We start from the raw sequence: 18,596 nt of genomic DNA, 5'->3' as shown, positions 1-18,596 counted from the left end.
GGCTACACCCGGCAGGCGAGCAGCTGGGCGCATGCGCAGCGTCCACCGCTCCGTCGTCCCGGAAGCGGCAGCTCTTCCCGCCCCGCCCCTCGCCGGCTCGGGCGGAGCGTGCGGCGGGCCGGGCGAGGAGGCGGGACACGTCGGCGCTGCCTCGGCCGCCGCCGCCCCTCCTCGGGTTCCAGCCACCGCCGCCGCCGCTACCGCCGCCGCTGCCGCTTCCTGGGCCGAGTCCGCCCACGGCCCCAGCGGCGCCTGTTTCTCTCCCCGGCCTCACCAGCGCCGTCCGCCTCGCGTCCCGGCCCGCCATCCCGCCGCCGCCGCCGCCATGGCGACACGCTCCTGTAGGGAGAAGGCTCAGAAGCTGAACGAGCAGCACCAGCTCATCCTGTCCAAACTGCTGAGGGAGGAGGACAACAAGTACTGCGCCGACTGCGAGGCCAAAGGTAGCGCGCGGGCTCGGTGGCCGCTCGGCCGGGGCCTCCTGCGGCCATGACCTTCCCACCATCCGCGCCGGCCCTGACCGTGAGGGCGGGCGGCCTCAGGCTCTCTCAGGCTCCGAGCCGGCGTCTCCACACTGCCACCGCCTCAGGGCGCCGGCTGGGCAGTGCTGAGGAGGGCTACCGGAGCCCTCCTGCCTCAGCCTCCGCTGCTCCGTGGGTGGAGCCGCCCTTAGGTCCCTGTCCCCCCTTCTCGACCCTCCGGCGTGACCCAAGACCTCCCTTTCCCCAACGGTGCGGTGTCCCAGATGGAGCCCTACCTGCCTGCCCACCTGGCAGCTTTTTTCTTTGCACAGGGCGTTTACTTCTGTTTCTGAAAAAAAGGACGTTGCGGGGGGTGGGGGTGGGTGGTGGTGGCTTGAAATGTCATTACATGAAATAATCGAGAAAGGGTCTTCATTATTTGTATATACTGTGTATAACATATACACATACATATATTTACTCTGGATGTTAAAGCGAAGAGGAATTTGGTTGCAAGTGTCGTGTGGGAAGTGGGCTATGTTCATGAAGAGTTTATAGTCCTTAGATTCTCCCAGACGACCCATTAGAGAATTATGTGGACACTGGTCTGTAGGCTTCATAAATGTGGAAGGTGCATTTTAAAGATACAGGGATGGAAAAAAAAAAAAAAAAACCCTACTAATTTTAGTTCAGTTGGAGGTTTCTGCTCGAGCCTTTGAAATAGATACACTATTTTTAGCTGATATGTTTTGTTTGAAGATGTGACTTATTTTTAATGTCTTGTCAGTAATATGGAGAGGCATGTTGCAGATTTTAAAAACCTACTCATGCAGTTAGGAACATATTTAATTGGAAGTACATTTGTTTGATTATTCTCTGAGAAATAGGTAGTTGTTCGGAGCTGACACGGTCACTGGGAATGCTGCTTAAAGGTTTCTGAGGTTTTCCTGTGTTCTCTCAACCCTGAGCAAAGAGTCCATTGCTGGTGGTATTTGAATAAACTGAGTCTCATGACATCAGCATTATCTCTCTGTCATAACAGCTGCTGGCTTACTGGAAGAATCACATATACATACTTTAATTAGAAATTTTATGAAGCACTTTTCAATATTACAGTAACTTGACTGAGTCAAGTGTATTGTTAGTTATCCTATGTAATCGTTAGGCAAGGCACTTAAAAAGAAAAGACATGCCTGATTTTTGTAGTAATATTTACTTGCTTGATACTTGGTAATTTGGAAATACTGTTCGGAGCTTGGTTGCTTGCTTATCTCTTTACTTGTAAAACACTTAAAAATGGGCTTTCAGAATCTAAGAAAAAGAAAGGGGTAGAGTTAGTTTACATTTTTATCATCTTGAGTCATAGAATAGTAAAGGTGCTGGTAAATGTGAAAGCTGTGATTAGAGTCAGTGATTCAGGGTTGGAGACATAGCTATAGGTTACGAGCGTTGGCTGCTCTTGCAGAGGACGTGGGTTTGATTCTCACCACCACATAACCACGCCAGTCTCAGCAGATCCTGTGCTGTCTTTTGGCCCAGGCATGCAGATGGCACACAGACACATGAAGAGCCATTCACATTTAAAAAACTTAAATACCTCAGTAATTTCCTTTTATGTATAGACATAATTTTTAAAAATTCAGATTTCTTTTTCCAAAAAAGTATTGCAGAAAATCAGATTTTCACTAAATGTGTTTACTTTTTTTTTTTTTTTTTTTTTTTTTTTTTTTACCATTTTTGGGAGATGGAAGGAAAAGAATCAATCACATTCTTCTTTAATTAGGTAAAGAAGTTTTACTTCTGAAGCGCAGGCCACATTTGTTTTGATCACTGTTGTGTAACACTTAAGTCAGTCCATGTATGCTGAGTGAATAGCCTTTTATTTTGGTCTTGTTTAATCATTTAAATATATTTTTTTTCCTTTTTCTTGAGATGTGGAGAAAATGGGGAGAAGTGGAGAAAGTGGATAGACTAGTCTCAGGAGCTCTAGGGTGCAGCTTGAAGGGTGTGGAATCTGTTGTTATCATTTAGAAAGACTTTTTTTTCTACAAAATCTAGAATAATGTTAAAATATTTTTGTAAATTATTTTATTGTTTTATCTTGGTATTTCAGGTAGTATTCACTGGCACAGCCATAGCTTATTTTAATTAAGCTCTATTTTATAGGTGTGTGTGTGTTTACTATGGGATTACCAGTGATTTCTACATGGTGGGCAGGCATTTTTCCACTGTTACATATTCCACTCACCCCTTTTTGAGACAGGTCTGTGGTTTTGGTTAGCCAGTCTTATGATTTTCCTATCCTTGCCTCCTGAGTATGCATTGCTACACACTATATAACTTTGTATATTTTTGTAACGTTTTTGTGCCCTTGGTGTGTGTGAGCCCATTATGGCATATTCATAGAGTAGAATCCTTGGCTTTTTGTGTGATTTTTGGATCTGTTGTTATATATACCAGTAACCATAATAAATGTAGGTGTTGAAATTCTGATTAAATGTACTCAGGAAAGTCATGATGAGGACCTTACAGATTATTTATTGAGAGATTCCATTCTGGGTATGTATTGATGTTTCCCTCATGGAATAGTCAATCGCCGTGAACTTTTATCCTGTCTTGAAACTACATCCTAGTTAATTGGTTTTTGTTTTTTTTTTTTTTTCACTTTCAAAAAATGTTTCCCCATTATTCTTTGAGACCATGAACCTAAACTAAAGCTTAGGATTAATGGCCACCCTGTTTTGTTACCTCATGGTAATTAGCAGAGGAATGCCAGTTGGATTTTGACATTTTCTTAGTCACTGGCTTGTATTTCTGGTACTGACAGCATTGGTAAGGAAGGAGGACATGATGGCACAGGTGCTGGTTCCTGCTGTTGACTATATTCAGCAGTACATGTACAACTGGAGAGTAAGCAGTGCCAGATGGGCTGCCCATCTCTGCTGTCTCTGTGACTCTGTAGAAACTTAAAAGCAGCTCTCGTGGTTATTAGTTGATGCTGGTATGGACAAGGAGGAGGTGAAGTTCCCTTTGCCATCTTAAATTTAGTTTTCAGAATATAAAGCTTCATCCACAAGTAATACTGGATTTTATTTTATTTTTTTTTAATATATAAAAATTGGAATGAAAATGGTTCTTTTCACTTGGGAGGCAGAGGCAGGCAGATCACTGTGCTTGTGAGTTTGAGGCCAGCCTGGTCTATAAACTGAGTCCAGGACAGCCCAGGTTACACAGAGAAACCCTGTTTTGAAAAACCAAAAAAAAAAAAAAAAAGAAAGAAAGAAAAAAAAAAACCGATTCTCTTGCTTAGTAAGTTTTAGGGCAGTCAGAGACTCCAGAGTTAGTTTTGTTCAAACTTTCTAATATTCAGAGGGTAAGCTGCTTGCTTAAATCAACTTTATTCCATGGGTCTTGAGAGTAGTTGAGCACTGGATTAGGTTTTGGGGGCAGAAACATTTGTAAAACTGAAGTGTGTTTCATGGAGACTGAATATTCGAGTAATTCTGAAACAGAGCACTAAGTGCAAGAGCAGAGCTATAAGAAGCAACCTTCTGTTTCTTTCTAGCTCTTCCCCTGAACCTTGACCTTTGCCCACTGGCTCTTGACGATTCCTGGAGTGTTGCCTCAAAGCCTTTGTCCTAGTCCTCCCCATGAGTCTCTGGCTTTTTGTTGTTGTTCAGCTTTTTTTTACTCATCTTTACATTTTGCGTCATGTCCTTTCCAGGGAAGCGGTTCCCCTTCACCCTCCCAGACTGAGTTATGCTTTCATTTATATATTTGAGACACCGTTGTAAATCTTACTTACCACAGTTATAATTAGAACATTTCTGAAGTCATGATTGGGCACTCCTGGGCACTCCATATATCTATTGAATTACAGCTTTGAAGGAGAAGAGATCTTATTCATCTTGCTCAGGGTAGTTTCCTCAGCGCTAAGCACTGTGAATGACGTTTGGTAGGCAACTGGAAATCAGCAAGTACCTTTTGATTGTATGAATAAATGGCAGAATGAACACAGAGTCAGTGACAGGGACCTGGGTATGTGAATGAGGGTACATCTATAAAAGGGAGTGGCATTTGGAGTATTCCTGTGACTCACAGGAGACTTGTGAGGTGAAGGTACGGTGAGCTTTCACTAGCTAGAGCAAGAATCAGGGCACAGCTGTATATCCACAGGGTACGGTATATGAAAAACAGAAGTGGTTTCTATATGGGCATTTTATTTTGGCAAGCTGTCCTTAAATATGATCAGATTTGGTAGATATGGTAGGGGAGTCCCTCAGTCAAAGGATGAGGGTAAGAGGATTGTACTTCATACATTGCTGGCGTATGAGCCAGGGTGGAGCAGGGAACAGAGACACTGATCTATTTTTCGTTAGGGGTTTAAGGAATCATTCAAAGAACTGCAGGAAGTAAAACTCAGGAGTCATTTCTGGAGTTTCACTTGCAAGGCCAAGCGTCCTGTCAGTGTTGTCATTGCCTGACTGCCATGGCTGCTTTTATCCTCACAGTGGGTGAGCAGGTGGGAAGACTGAGACTGTCTATTAGGCAGTTTTGTCAGTTGTTTCTACTGTAGAGGTATGGCTCATGATACACTTATACTTTCCACGTGATTGTAATTGGCTGACTCTAATCTTTTCAGACACCTGCCTTTTGGGGAGTCGGTTCACTTTCTAATCTCTTCAGAGAGTAGAAACAGCCGAGCCTGTTTGCTTGAAAGAGCCGGTCCCAAGAGTTAACCAGGGCCTGGGGTTAGAGAGCATGCTTAATGTGTTTGTTATTTTAAACTGTTAGAGGAAACTCTTCTGCAGAAACTTTACTGAAAAGTAAGGTTATCTGGTTACGTGGTGAGCTGGTGCTGATGCTTACAGAATTAATTTATACACACAGAGGTGTGTAGTTATAATTTGTTTTAAAAAGTTGTTAATCTGAAAGTTCCCTCAAATGCCAAACCCTTAGTGCTTGGGGTTTTGCTCTTCTTAGGATTCTCCTGATCTTGAAGCTTTCTCTGATAATCATGTGCAGATCCCTCAGATCAGAGCTGGAGTGGAAACCACTGGTCCTTCTCTGACATACTATTTTAAAACTTGAACTTTATTTTTTCTCCTCCTAACATTTTGTCCCTTAAAAATATTTACAATATTCCTTTATTTTTTACTTCATTGGTGGAGAATTACATTCTAGTATCTTTTATGTAAAATGTTCATGCACACTCTTACACACATACTCCATCTCTTACAGACACACAGTCTCACAAAGACACTCACACACATATACACAGTCACACTTTCACATACTCTCTCACTCACACTCACATGAATTCTGTCATTCCCACACTCTTACACAGTGTCTCACATACTTTCATGCACCAGTGAGCGAGTGAACGCTTGCTCGCACACACGCACACACACCTTGAAGGATTTGAACCCTTCCAGAACCCTAATATAAATGTTACTGACTTTAAAGAACTTGAACCCTAGTTGTCACTAAGACTGTAAAATATTTGCTGTTCTAATTATATGTCACAGACTCGAGCTTGTTACCCTTACTGCTAATGGTACCAGTACTGGTGATCTTCTGCTAGATAGAATCCAGCCATTTTTCTCTTTCTTAGTTTTTATTTTTCACAATGAAGAGCAAAGAAATTTAGAGGGTATTTTATTTAAGTTGCATTATGAGAAAAGTTGACTGTCCCCCTCTCCTGACCACTGAAAAGAGTTTATTTAATACATACAGTTTTGCTGGTAGGTCACGTCAGTGTTTTCTAGGCTATGTTAGTTTTCTGCTGCTATTACCAAATATTTGAGATTTGATACTTTAAAGAAAAGAGCACATAGTTTGAGAGGCTGTGGGGAGGCCTCCTTATCTGTATCAAATGTGGCGTATGATAGCATGTAGGACGAGATCACCTAGACAGGAAGCCAGAGAGTGGGAGGATTTAGGAACTAATCAAGATGTGGTGATAGCCAGAGTACTCCCAATAACCTAATCACCTACTATAAAAGTTCATTTCTTGTGTGTGTGAATATGTGTATGTGTGTGCATGTGTGTGGCAGTCAGAGGTCAACCTTGGGTGCCATTCTTCAAGAGATGTGTTTTGTTTTGTTTGAGACTGACATCTGGGGCTTGCAGGTTGGAGAGGCAAAGTGAGCTGTAGGGATTCCCTGGTCTGCATCTCCTCGGCACTAAATAAGCACACCACCACTATGCTGGCTTTCTACATGTGCTAGAGATGAAATTCAGGCCATCATGTTGGTGAGCTACTGCCACAGATTCGAGGTTTTTACCACCTCTCATCAAACTGAGGCCTGAGCTTTCAGAATGAGTCCTTGGTGGTTAGACTGCATCCAAACCACAGCACACCCTTATGGAGAGTAAGTAAGTGCCTTGCTGGAGGCTCTTGTTCCTGTATAAGTTAAAGATCTTAATAGACATGAAACCCTTATCAGTTATGTCTATGATAGACCAGCAGATTCATGGGAAATTTAAAGATGAGTTAGCTCCAGTGTAACTTGGGTAAGGTTTTATATATATATATATGTGTGTGTGTGTGTGTGTGTGTGTGTGTGTGTGTGTGTGTGTGTGTATAATAGCATTTATATACAGATATAATAATACTAATTATATAATGCTTCTTCTAAAAGATACTGTACATACATTAATTTTCAAACCAGCCTTTTGAGGTAGATGCTCCTTTCATCTTATTTACTGATGAGAAAACAGTCTAAAACCTAATCTACCAGTTATATATAGCCCAGAACTGGTAGAGCCAGGACTCTTTTTTTTTTTAATGTTACTAAAAAAAAGTTTAGGTGACTACTATATTTCAGATTCTTTTTAGGATATGGGAATCACAATAGGGAGCAGGTTCATGGAGCTCTAAGGAGCTGGTGTGCAGAAAAGTTGCCTTATTTACACAGTCTATTCTTGCCTGGCAACTGAGAACTAAGATTTAGGGATGGTCTCATTATGTGAAGTAATGAGTCTGTTGCTGTTCCCAGACTATTTGTATAAAAACATGGTTTTTGCTGAATACATCCTTCCAAGTAGTTTTTCATTTGCATATATGCAAGACAGCAGTATGTACTTGGCTAGAACCAATGATGACTTAGGCGTTGAGTCTCTAGTGAGTGTCTGTGATAGTTCATGTGTTGTTGGAACTCACTGCTACAATAATTGTGTCCAATGTATTCCCAGTGGAAGAAAACTCCCTCCTGATGTTCTTTGCTGATTGGGCCTGCTCTCTTTTCCTGTGGTACGTTATAGCAGCATCAACTATAACTCCGTGTTGAACTCTTTGAATCCTCAAACAAATTGCTGAACCTGAGGGTGATCTTAGAGACTTCTTAGCATAATTGGTAATACAGTATATATCAACAGGACATGTTGAAGTCTTGGCACATCTTGGCTGGCTCTATAGCCTAGTTTGTTAGTAAGAGTACACCAGAGGCTCAGTATAGTAGGAATGTGGACAAGAGTCAGGATTTAGACCCAGGAGATCTGGACCTAATGTTTATGCTCTGAACCTTATAAGTGATAGAATAATGGAGAAACTGTAAAATGTGTAAGAGATATAAAGGGTTATTATTGGAATGACTGTCATCAGAGATTGTTTTTCAGATTATGGTCAAAATGGAAAATGTTTTCATTTTCATTTATATCTTTGCACATAGTAATAGAACTACCATAACTTTAAAATAGAACTTTAACCAACTAGAACTTTTGTTTCATCATTACCTTTATTTTATAACTTGTTTTAACCTGTAGACAAATGCTTGTTTACTTTTGTCTTCCTTATGACTTGTCTTCTGTGTCTGAAGTTATGTTCTTCACTTAAGAATGTATCATCTCTCTAGATTTTTTTACCCATACACTGTGATAGAGTTGAAAGAGCATTGGTCTAAGTTAATTGGCAAAGCAAGATTTGAGTTTAAGGCTTTGCCTCTGACATGGCAGTGACCACTTGTCCTTGGCCCCCTTGACGTCTATGGAAAATACTTACTTTTGCTTCTTTATGGTCTCTGTTCTTTCTTTTCTGTATGTCTCTGAGGTTTTTCTCTTTTTTTAAAATTTAAATAATTTATTCAGATTACATCTTATTTGTTATCCCCTCACTTCTATCTTCCCATGCCCCGCCTCCCTCTTTCATCCTATTCCCCGTCCCTAGGTCTGTGACAGAAAGGGGAAATTGTCTCCCACTATAAGATCACAGCCTATCAGGTCTCTTCCTGGTAGCCTGTTTACTCTTCCTCTGAGTGTCACCAGGTCTCCCTACAAAGGGGAATTGGTCTAATAGGGGGCACCAGAGTTTATGTCCAAGTCAGTCCCAGCTCTCCACACAACTGTGGAGAATGTGCTGTCCATTGGCTAGACTGGAGAGGGGTTCTAGGTTTACTGCATGCATTGTCCTTGGCTGGTACCATGGGTTGAGCTGACCTGCTTGGGTCTAGATCCACCAGCCTTAATGGTCTTCTTGTATCTGTCCTTTCTTTAAACTACACCTATGTAACATCTATGTTAGTATTTCCTTGTAATTAAAACATTCTTGAAGGCTTACATTAATTGAAGTTGAGGCCATAACCAACTTTTCGTACTTAAAAAAAAAAAAAAAAAAAGACAGGATCTTATATAGTCCAGATTAGATTTAATGTCTTATGTCTTTGTACTGAGTGTGCATGTGTGTGTGCTTGAGAGATAGAGAGGGATGGACAGACACACAGACAAGCAGCCAGGCAGGGCGGAGGTGGTGGTGATGAGGTCAGACAGGGGGCTATCTTCTGTCTTCTTTAATAGCTTTTCATCTTAGTTTTCAAGACAGGATATCTCACTGAATCTGGAGCTTGCCAGTTTATTAGACTACCTCCTGGAATTACAGGCAGCTCTGCCATACTTGGCTTTTTTTTTTTTTTTTTTTTTTTTTTTTGGTGGCTGTTAGGGATTTGAACTCATCATGAGTGCATGGCATCATGATTGCAGGGTTGGATCTGCTGGAAATGGAACCGGCATTACATACAGTTGTGAGCTATGCATGCTAGGAACTGAACCCCACTCTTCTACAGGAGTATCAAATGTTCTTAATTACTGAGCCATCTCCAGCTCCTTATTATTATTAATTTTAATGGCACCAACTTCGTCTAGAGATACACATTCAGATGATAAAGTAGCTTTATTTTTGTTATTTTTGTAGGTGTGTGTGGTGTATGTAAGTGTGCAGGTATATACATCTGTGTGTCTTCTTTTAGTTTTCTCTACTTTATTCCCTTGAAATAGGAGTTCTCACTAAACTGGAGGCTTGCTATTTAGGCTGGGCTGCTTGGCCAACAGGGCCCTGGGATCTGCCTCTTTGTCCCCCAATGCTAGAATTACAAGCACACAGCCATGCCCAGCTTTTTATGTGGGTCAGGTCTCCATTTTTGCAAAACAGGAACTTTTTTTTTTCTTTAAGTATTTTGAGACGGGGTTTCTTTGTGTACCTTGGCTGTCCTGTACTTGTTTTATAGACCAGGCTGGCTGGGAACTCACAGTGATCCACTTGCCTCTGCCTCCCTTAGTGCTGGAATATAGATATATGCTACTGTGCCTGACTGGCAAAAAAATTTTTTTTTGTTTTTTTAAGACAGGGTTTCCTTACAGACCAGGCTAGCCTTGAGATCACAGAGATCTGCCTGCTTCTGTCTCCTGAGTTCTGGGATTAAAGGTGTGCACCACCACACCTGGCAAATCAAGAACTCTTAGTGAGCTATCTCCCTAGGCTCCTTAAAAACAACCTCCTTTAAAAGCTTTGTGTGTGTGTGTGTGTGTGTGTGTGTGTGTGTGTGTGTGTGTGTGTCTGTCTGTCTGTCTGTCTGTCTGTCTGTCTTGGAATTGTCTGTCTGTCTGTCTGTCTTGGAATTGAATTCAGGTTATTGGGTTTGGTGGTAATTGCCTTTACTTTGAGTCATCTTGCTGGCCCTGCAGGACTTCCTTTTACTACCCATTTTAAAGAAAGCATCTATAGGTTAATATACAGGCTATGTGTATTTATCAGTGTCAATATTTTCTACTTAAAGTATTTGCTAGAGCTTTGTTTAACTACCATAGCATTTAGTTGCAATATTAGAGAATTTACTTAAACTTTATTTTATTTTTGCTTTAAATTTTTATTTCATTTAAACTATATGATGCTATTTGAATCATGTGCTACCATTATGTTCACATATGTTGAATGATAAATGTGAGGATTTTGAGTGCTACAAGGAAAGAGAATTACAGACTTCCTAATAATAGTCTGTTCTCTGTTCACTCAACTAGTTTTAGTCTACATTTCACAAGAGGTCCAGGTGATTGCTTCAGGAGTGACTGATGATAGAACTTTGGGTGTCTGATCTTGATCTTTTGTAAAGTGAATATTTTAAAGACCAGTGATGAACTCAGGCCCCAGATTAAAAAAAAAAAAAAAAAAAAAGATGACTTTTGTGGGAAATCATATTCAGGATAATTTTATCGTCTGATATAAGAAAATCCCTAAGACTTAGGGTTTAGTGTTGATGTGTTTGTGCTTCTGAAAATTACTTGTAGTGTAGAATGGTGATGGTGTCAGAAAACTCACATTTATTGATATAAAGTGATCACTGGTACAGCCACTTCTTATTTTGAAGGCATATACCACGGCACCTAGCTTTTGAATGTAGATTTTTATAATGGGTAATGTTTTAGATGTATTTAAAATGGCACAGGATGGTGATGAATATACTTAAAACTAGTCATTCTATCTGAAAAGAATTTTTCCTCAGAATATGTGAAGAAATACTGTCAACTCCAAGGAGCTATGTTTCAGTGTTACTAGAATTTTTGGTGTGAATTGAATGGTTGACTTCCCAGGACTTAGAAATCACTATTTTATGGAAATCAAAACATGAGAGGTCAGTCTGGTGCTTTCACATATAGTCATGCATCTTTGAGCTTCTTTTCTGATTTCCTATGCTGCTTGAAGACAAGACTGTTCTTATTTTTGTCCTTGACTGTCTGGAAGGCAGATATGTTTCTTAATCATGTACTTGCTGTAGCCTGTTTAACATACCAATGACTCAAGGAGTGTGTAAAACAGAATTAATTTTGTAATGCCTTGTATGTGCAAAGAATCCCTCTGTCATAGATTTGGAAAGATTTCTTGATTTTCACAGCTGTTTTGCCAAAATGAATTACTGCTCTGTTAATAGACAACTGGGCATTAGATCAAAGGGTTTTCCCTTTGATTTATGGTTGTCTTAACTCTAGTATGGCTGAGTAGTTAAGGCTGACTTTGAAAAACCAACTGTTCCTAAGTCCTTCAGAGGCTTGAGATATTAGGGTAAACTGTTCTGCCCCTGACTTGGATAGGAAAGGAGGATACAGAGACTCATAGTTTACTGGTGTGGAGGTCTCAGAGTGGAAACTAGCTGTAACAGAACTTAAGTAGTAAATAACTAAGTGCATATAGTATGGTATAAAAATGATTTTTTAATTATCAGTCCCTCCTAGCTAAGCTTTAGGCTTTTTTGTAGATCATGAATATTCACATTTAGACTATTTATAATTCATACCAAATATGGATCATTAGATACACAGATTAGTGCCATTTTTATATATATGTGTCCCCTGAAAATATTTTTTAAATATTTTATTAATTTATTCATATTACAGCTCAATTGTTATCCCATCCCTTATATCCTCCCATTCCTCCCTCCCTCCCTCCTGCTTTCCCCCTACTTCCCTCCCCTATGTCTGTGACTGAGGGGAAACCTCCTCCCCCTGTATATGCTCATAGGGTATCAAGTCTCTTCTTGGTAGCCTGCTATCCTTCCTCTGAGTGCCACCAGGCCTCCTCGTCAAGGGGACATGGTCAAATATGGGGCACCAGAGTTCGTGTGAAAGTTAGTCCCCACTTTCCACTCAACAGTGGAGAGTGTCCTGTCCATCGGCTAGAACTGGATAGGGGTTCGAAGTTTACTGCCCGTATTGTTCTTGGCTGGTGCCATAGTTTGAGTAGAACCCCTGGGCCCAGATCCGCCCATCATAATGTTCTTCTTGTAGGTTTATAGGACCCTCTGGGTCCTTCTGTTTCCCCATTCTCCATGCTTCTCTCACCTAAAGTCCCAATAGGATGTCCTCCCCTCTGACCCACTTTCTTGGTAAGTGAAGACTTTCATGGGACATGCTCCTTGAGCTAGTGTCCAATTATAAGTGAGTATATATTATTTGAGTCTTTCTGCTTCTGGGTTAACTCACTCATTATGATCATTTCTAGTTCAACCCACTATTTGTCCACAAATTTTGGGAAATTCTTGTTTTTAATATCTGAGTAGTATTCCATAGTGTAAATGTACCATAGTTTCTTTATCCATTCTTCTACTGAGGGACACTTGGGCTGTTTCCATGTTCTGGCTATTATGAATAAGCCCGCTATGAACATGGCTGAGCATATGTCCCTGTTGTGTGGTGGAGCATTTTCTGGGTATATTCCAAGGAGTGGAATAGCTGGATCTTGAGGAAGCCCTATTCCCATTTTTCTGAGAAAGCGCCAGATAGATTTCTCAAGTGGTTGTTCCAGTTTGCATTCCCACCAGTAATGAAGGAGTGTCCCTCTTTCTCCACATCCTCGCCAGCATGTGGTGTCACTTGAATTTTTGATTTTAGCCATTCCGATAGGTGTAAGATAGAATCTCAGTGTTATTTTGATTTGCATTTCTCTGATGAGTAACGACACTGAGCATTTCTTTAGGTGTTTCTCGGCCATTTGATATGTCTCTGTTGAGAATTCTCTGTTTAGTTCTGAGCCCCATTTCTTAATTGGGTTATTTGGTTTGGTGGTGTTTAATTTCTTGAGTTCTTTATATATTTTGGATAATTAGACCTTTGTCAGGTGTAGGTTTGATGAAGATCTTTTCCCAGTCTGTAGGCTGTCACTTTGTTCTGTTGATAGTGTCTCCTGCCTTACAGAAGCTTCTCAGCCTCATGAGGTCCCATTTGTTAATTGTTGACCTTAAGGCAATCCAATGAAAGGAACCCTGAGAACCCAAACACAATCGAAATACAAGAAAATGACCTCAAGTCCTTAGTAAGGAAGATGATAATGGAAGAAACGAGTAAAATCTGTAAACAACTGCAGGAGGACACAACTAAGCGGGTTGAAGACATAAAAGAGTCATATAGAGAGGCATTGGAAGAATTTCAGAAAAATATAAGCAACCAGATGAAGGAAATCATTAAAACAGTTCAAGATCTGAAGATGAAAATGGAAGCTATGATAAAAGAACACACAGAAGAAAAACGTGATCGAGAGGCCTCAGAGAAGAAAGCAAGCATCACAGAGGTGGCCTTATCTAACAGAATCCAAGAAATGGAGGAATGAATATCGGGACTTGAAGATACAATCGTAGAACTTAAAACAACCATCAAGGAAAATGCTAAATCTGAAAAGTTCCTGACACAGAACATCCAAGAAATCAAGGACACCATGAAAAGACGAAACTTGAGAATAATAGGTATTGAGGAAAGAGAGGACACCCGACTCCCCACCCCAGAAATATCTTTAATAAAATCATAGAAGAACATTTCCCCAATCTGAAGGAGATGCATATGAGTATACAAGAGACCCACAGAACACCAAATAGAATAGATTAGAAAAGAAAATCTTCCTGCCACATAATAATAAAACACAAAATATACAGAACAAGGAAAAAATATTAAAAGCGGCAAGATAAAAAGGCCGAGTAACATATGATGGCAAACCTATCAGAATTACACCCGACTTCTCAGCAGAGACCATGAAAGCCAGAAGGGCCTGGACAGAGGTCTTGCAAACCCTAAGAGAACACAGATGCTGGGCCAGACTACTGTACCCAGTGAAACTATCAATAACCATTGATGGAGGAAACAAGATATTCCATGACAAAAACAAATTCAAACAGTACCTATCCACAAATCGGCTTTACAGAAGTTACTAGAAGGAAAACTCCACCTCAAAGGGTCAAATTACAACCCTGAAAATATTTTAAAGGTAGAAGGTAATCAGAATTAAACTTCTCTTAGGATCCCTTCATAGAAGAAGGTTTTTTAATTTTGTGAGGTTTACTGCCAGGAACTTAGCCTGATTCTAAAGGGAATGTTGGAGAAGTGTATGCCTCCAGCAGGACTTGGGAAAGGAACCATTCTGAAGCTCTGCATGCCAGAACACTCAGTTCTTAATGCTTGCATTTTGGAGAAACTGTTAACTGAACCAAAGTCAATTGTCCTGGGGGAAAGAACAATATCCAACCCTCCTCTCCTCTAGTCATACTTGTCTCAGTACTGATTGGAGGTCGAAACCCAGCAGAGCGCTTGTGAAATACACAAGAGACATTTAGCTCATTGAAGGGCTGAGACTGTCATAAGAATGGAGTATACTCCCTTTTGCTCCATACCACGTTACCGAAAACCTATTTTTAGCAGTTCTTTTTACCAATCATTAACAAAAATGAAATGAAAAAAAAGATGAGGTACCGGAAAAATGTAATAATATTTCATGTGTCTGTGCATATGATATTTATATAATAAAGTGAATTTGTTTAAAACACATGTATAACTTAATATACAAGGGAGCAAATTATAGTGGTCAAGTTAAATAAGCTTATCTAATATTTACTAAATTATTTTAATTCAAAAAGGTCTTAAGGAAGAATGTATCAGTCCCAGTTAATACCATACAAAGGAGCAAGTTCTTAGTGTGTCATTATTTTTGACATGCTGGAGAATGAATCTCTTTGCTCATGATAATCAGGGGCACTGTACCACTAAGCTATATTCCTAGCTTAGGAACTGGCCCTCCACCCCGAAGACAGAGTTTCTCTTGTAACTCTGGCTGTCCTGGAACTCACTCTGTAGACCAGGCTGGCCTCAAACTCACAGAGATCTGCCTGCCTCTGCTTCCTTGAGTGCTGGGATTAAAGGTGTACTCCACCGTCTGGCTCTGCTTCATTGCTTTGAGTGCCTTCCCTGACTTTCTTCAGGGATGGACTGTGATGTGGAAGTATAAAATGAAATAGATGCTATCCCCAAGTTACCTTTGATCATGGTGTTTTATCATAGCAGTAGACATTGATGTAGCCTAGAGTTAATTGAAAAAAATCAACTGATAAATTTCTTTATTGGTCTGTGGACCTGTCTGTGAGGGATTTTCTTGATTGCGTTTGATAATATAAAAGGGCCCAGCCCACTGTGCGAAGTGCCACTTCCTGGGCAGGTACTCTTGGGCTTTATAAGAAAGCTAGCTAAGCATGAGGCCGTGAGCCAGCCAACAAGCAGCATTTCTCCATGGTTTCTGCTTGGGCTCCAGACTTTATTTCCCTCAGTGATGTACTGTGATCTGGAAATAGTAAGTTAAATAAATATTTGCCCCTAGGATGTTTTTGGTCAGTGTCTTTTCTCATAGCCACAGAAAAGAAGCTACAGCATAGATAGTAGTGACATTTGGTCTCTTCCTAGAGATTTATAAAATGCAAGGATTATTGAAATCTGGAATTAAGGTACTTTATACAAAATTAAGAAAATGTAAGACAATACTTACTGAGTCAAGGCAGAAGGTATGTGAGTATTCAGTTGTACTGTATATGTAATATATGTACTTCTATGTAATCTTGTGCTGAATCAGTTTTTAAATATAGATCAACCATTCTGAACATATTGAGAGTCTGTAAACCTGAAACTCAAAAAAATTTAAGATATCATTAAATGATTGATAAAGCAGTATGCCTAAGGAGTAATTAAAGTTTGCTTTTTGGCTCTTTATGATAAGTCCTAATTATTTTAGGAAAAGTATTAGAAAGTGCTCTAGTGTTCGTTAAACCATGTTAAAATGTAGTAATTGGTGTTGTTCTAATTTCATTTTGTCATCATTTTTAAAGAAGATAACAAAAAATGTGTTTTGAAAACATAGCAGAGCCTCTGTGGCTTTCCACTCCTGTGGCTTTTGTTCAGGGTTACTTAAAAAACACCTTGCCTTTCTTACCTTTGGACTTTGCATCCATGGATCTAACCAACTGCAGAAAGGAATTTTTTTTTTTTCAAAAATATGTGTGCTAAACATGTGCAGACTTTTAATTTTCATTATTAGCAATGTAGTATAATAACTGTGTAGATGACTGTATGACATGGAGTATAACTGCTTTAGGAATAATTTGAAGACTGTGTGTAAATTGTGTGCAAATGCCACCATTACTATTCATAGATTATAATATCTGCTGTGGGGAAGGAGGGAAGATTAGAATCAAAGCCCTGAACACCTAGTGTTATGGGTACAAGTACTGATGGATATGCAAGGTGAAGTGTGTAAGTTAGGTGAATCCTGACTTCAAGAGTGTTATTTCTTTCCACTGGGCATTCGCTTTGCCTTCCTTGCCTTTTCCCTCCTCCTTCTCTTGTGTTCTGCTGCTGCACACGCTTGTGTGTGTGTGTGTGTGTGTGTGTGTGTGTGTGTGTGTGTGTGCGCGTGCGCGCGCACGTGCGCATACACGCACGCATATTTGTTAAAAGATATCTTACATATTCTGTAAGTTATGGTCTCCTTTGAAATTTTTTTTAGTTATTTGACAGAAGTAATTTAGAGGTTTAAAAATTATACCAACTAATTGTAAACTAAAGGTTGCCTTAATTTTCATGTCAGATACTGTGCTTGGCATGCAGCACACAAAAATCACTAAATGACATTCTTAATGCCACCATTTCTCAGAAAAGACAACCAAGCAGTTAATTTTGAAATGGAATTTGTTTGTATTCTCTCCTCTCTTTCCCTTCCTTCCCCCCTTCCCCTCTGCTCTCTGTTCTCTACCCCTCCATCCCCTCTTTTATAGTTTTTCAAAATTATATGTCAATTACTGGCCATATAAGGAAGTTCCCCAGTGAGAAGTTAAACCATTTGAAGCACACTAATTAAAAAAAAAAAAAAGAAAAGAAAGAAAGAAAGAAAAAAGAAAGAAAGAACAGAAGGTGCCTGTTGTCTCTTATTTCTGAGAAGAAACTATCTGGAGCTGCACATATTTTAGGGAAAAGAACAGAGGAGAAGGCTTTGAGGCAGTGATAGGACCTACCTTGGCCTTGAAAGAGGGCGTTAGATTTGTAGGGCAATAAGAAGAACATTCTAGACCAGATATTCTAAAGTACTGAGATATGGTAGTGGAGTCATATTCAGGGGAAAGCAAAGATTTACTTCTTTCTATATCTTAAAGATAAATAATTTATTTTAGAGTTGTGAAAATGAAAATTTAAGATGGATCAAGATCAGCATGGTCATGGAAGTAATATAGAGAACAGGAACTGTTTTAAACTGTTGGTCTTGGAGACTAAAATGATGGAGATGTTAATCTGGAAATAGAATTCATAAGGACAAATTTACTCCGTTCTAGTTTGCTTCTTGTTCTTATGATAAAGTACCATGATGAAAAGCAAATTGAGAGGCTGGAGAGATGGCTCAGAGGTTAAAAGCACTGTCTGTTTTTCCAAAGGTCCTGAGTTCAATTTCCCAGCAACCACATCATGCCTCACAACCATCTACAGTGAGATCTGGTGCCCTCTTCTGGCAGACAGACACACATGTAGGCAGAGTGTGTATAAATAATAAATAAATAAATCTTAAAAAAGAAAAGCAAATCGAGAAGAGGTTTGACTTATACTTCCAGGTCACAACCCACCATTCAGAAAAGTTAGGGTGGGAACTTAGGCAAGGAGTTGGGGGCAGGAACCATGGAGATATGCTGATTGCTAACTTACTCTCTGCCTCATGATGAGCTAGGTTTCTTACACGTTTCAGATTTGTTTGCCTAGGGATGGTGTCACCTCAGATTGCTAGGCCCTTCTACATCATTATCAATTAAAATAATCTCTCTCAGACATAGCCATGGGCTAGTCTGACCCAGGCAGTTCTTCAGTTAAAGTTCCCTCTTCCCACTTGACTCTGGATAGTGTCAGGTTGACAACTCAAAGTAACCAGGACACTCTGCCTCTTATTCTGCCTAATCTGTATGAGAGTACCTATGGCCTCTCAAATGATTAGTTATTACATTCAGATGTTTAGTCCTAGTCTACTTGGCTGCTCTGCAACATTGGATAAATTTATTATATTTTCCTCAAAGCCTCTCTTTTGCC

At 40.0% G+C, this 18,596-nt stretch overlaps 1 protein-coding gene across 2 annotated transcripts in view; it reads left to right on the top strand.

Moving 5' to 3' along the window:
• The first annotated feature begins 314 nt into the window (after window positions 1-314).
• The window catches only part of Smap1 (small ArfGAP 1), a 78,300-nt gene continuing 60,018 nt past the window's right edge, over window positions 315-18,596 (top strand). For both annotated transcript variants that reach the window (XM_051152973.1, XM_051152972.1), the window contains exon 1: window positions 315-443. In XM_051152973.1, the coding sequence (XP_051008930.1) occupies window positions 326-443 (118 nt within the window). In that variant the 5' untranslated portion in view covers window positions 315-325. The remainder of the gene's footprint in view (window positions 444-18,596) is intronic.

This window comes from Acomys russatus, chromosome 11 (assembly GCF_903995435.1).
Source record: "Acomys russatus chromosome 11, mAcoRus1.1, whole genome shotgun sequence".
NCBI lineage: Eukaryota > Metazoa > Chordata > Mammalia > Rodentia > Muridae > Acomys > Acomys russatus.
This window is presented reverse-complemented; position numbering and strand designations above follow the sequence as displayed.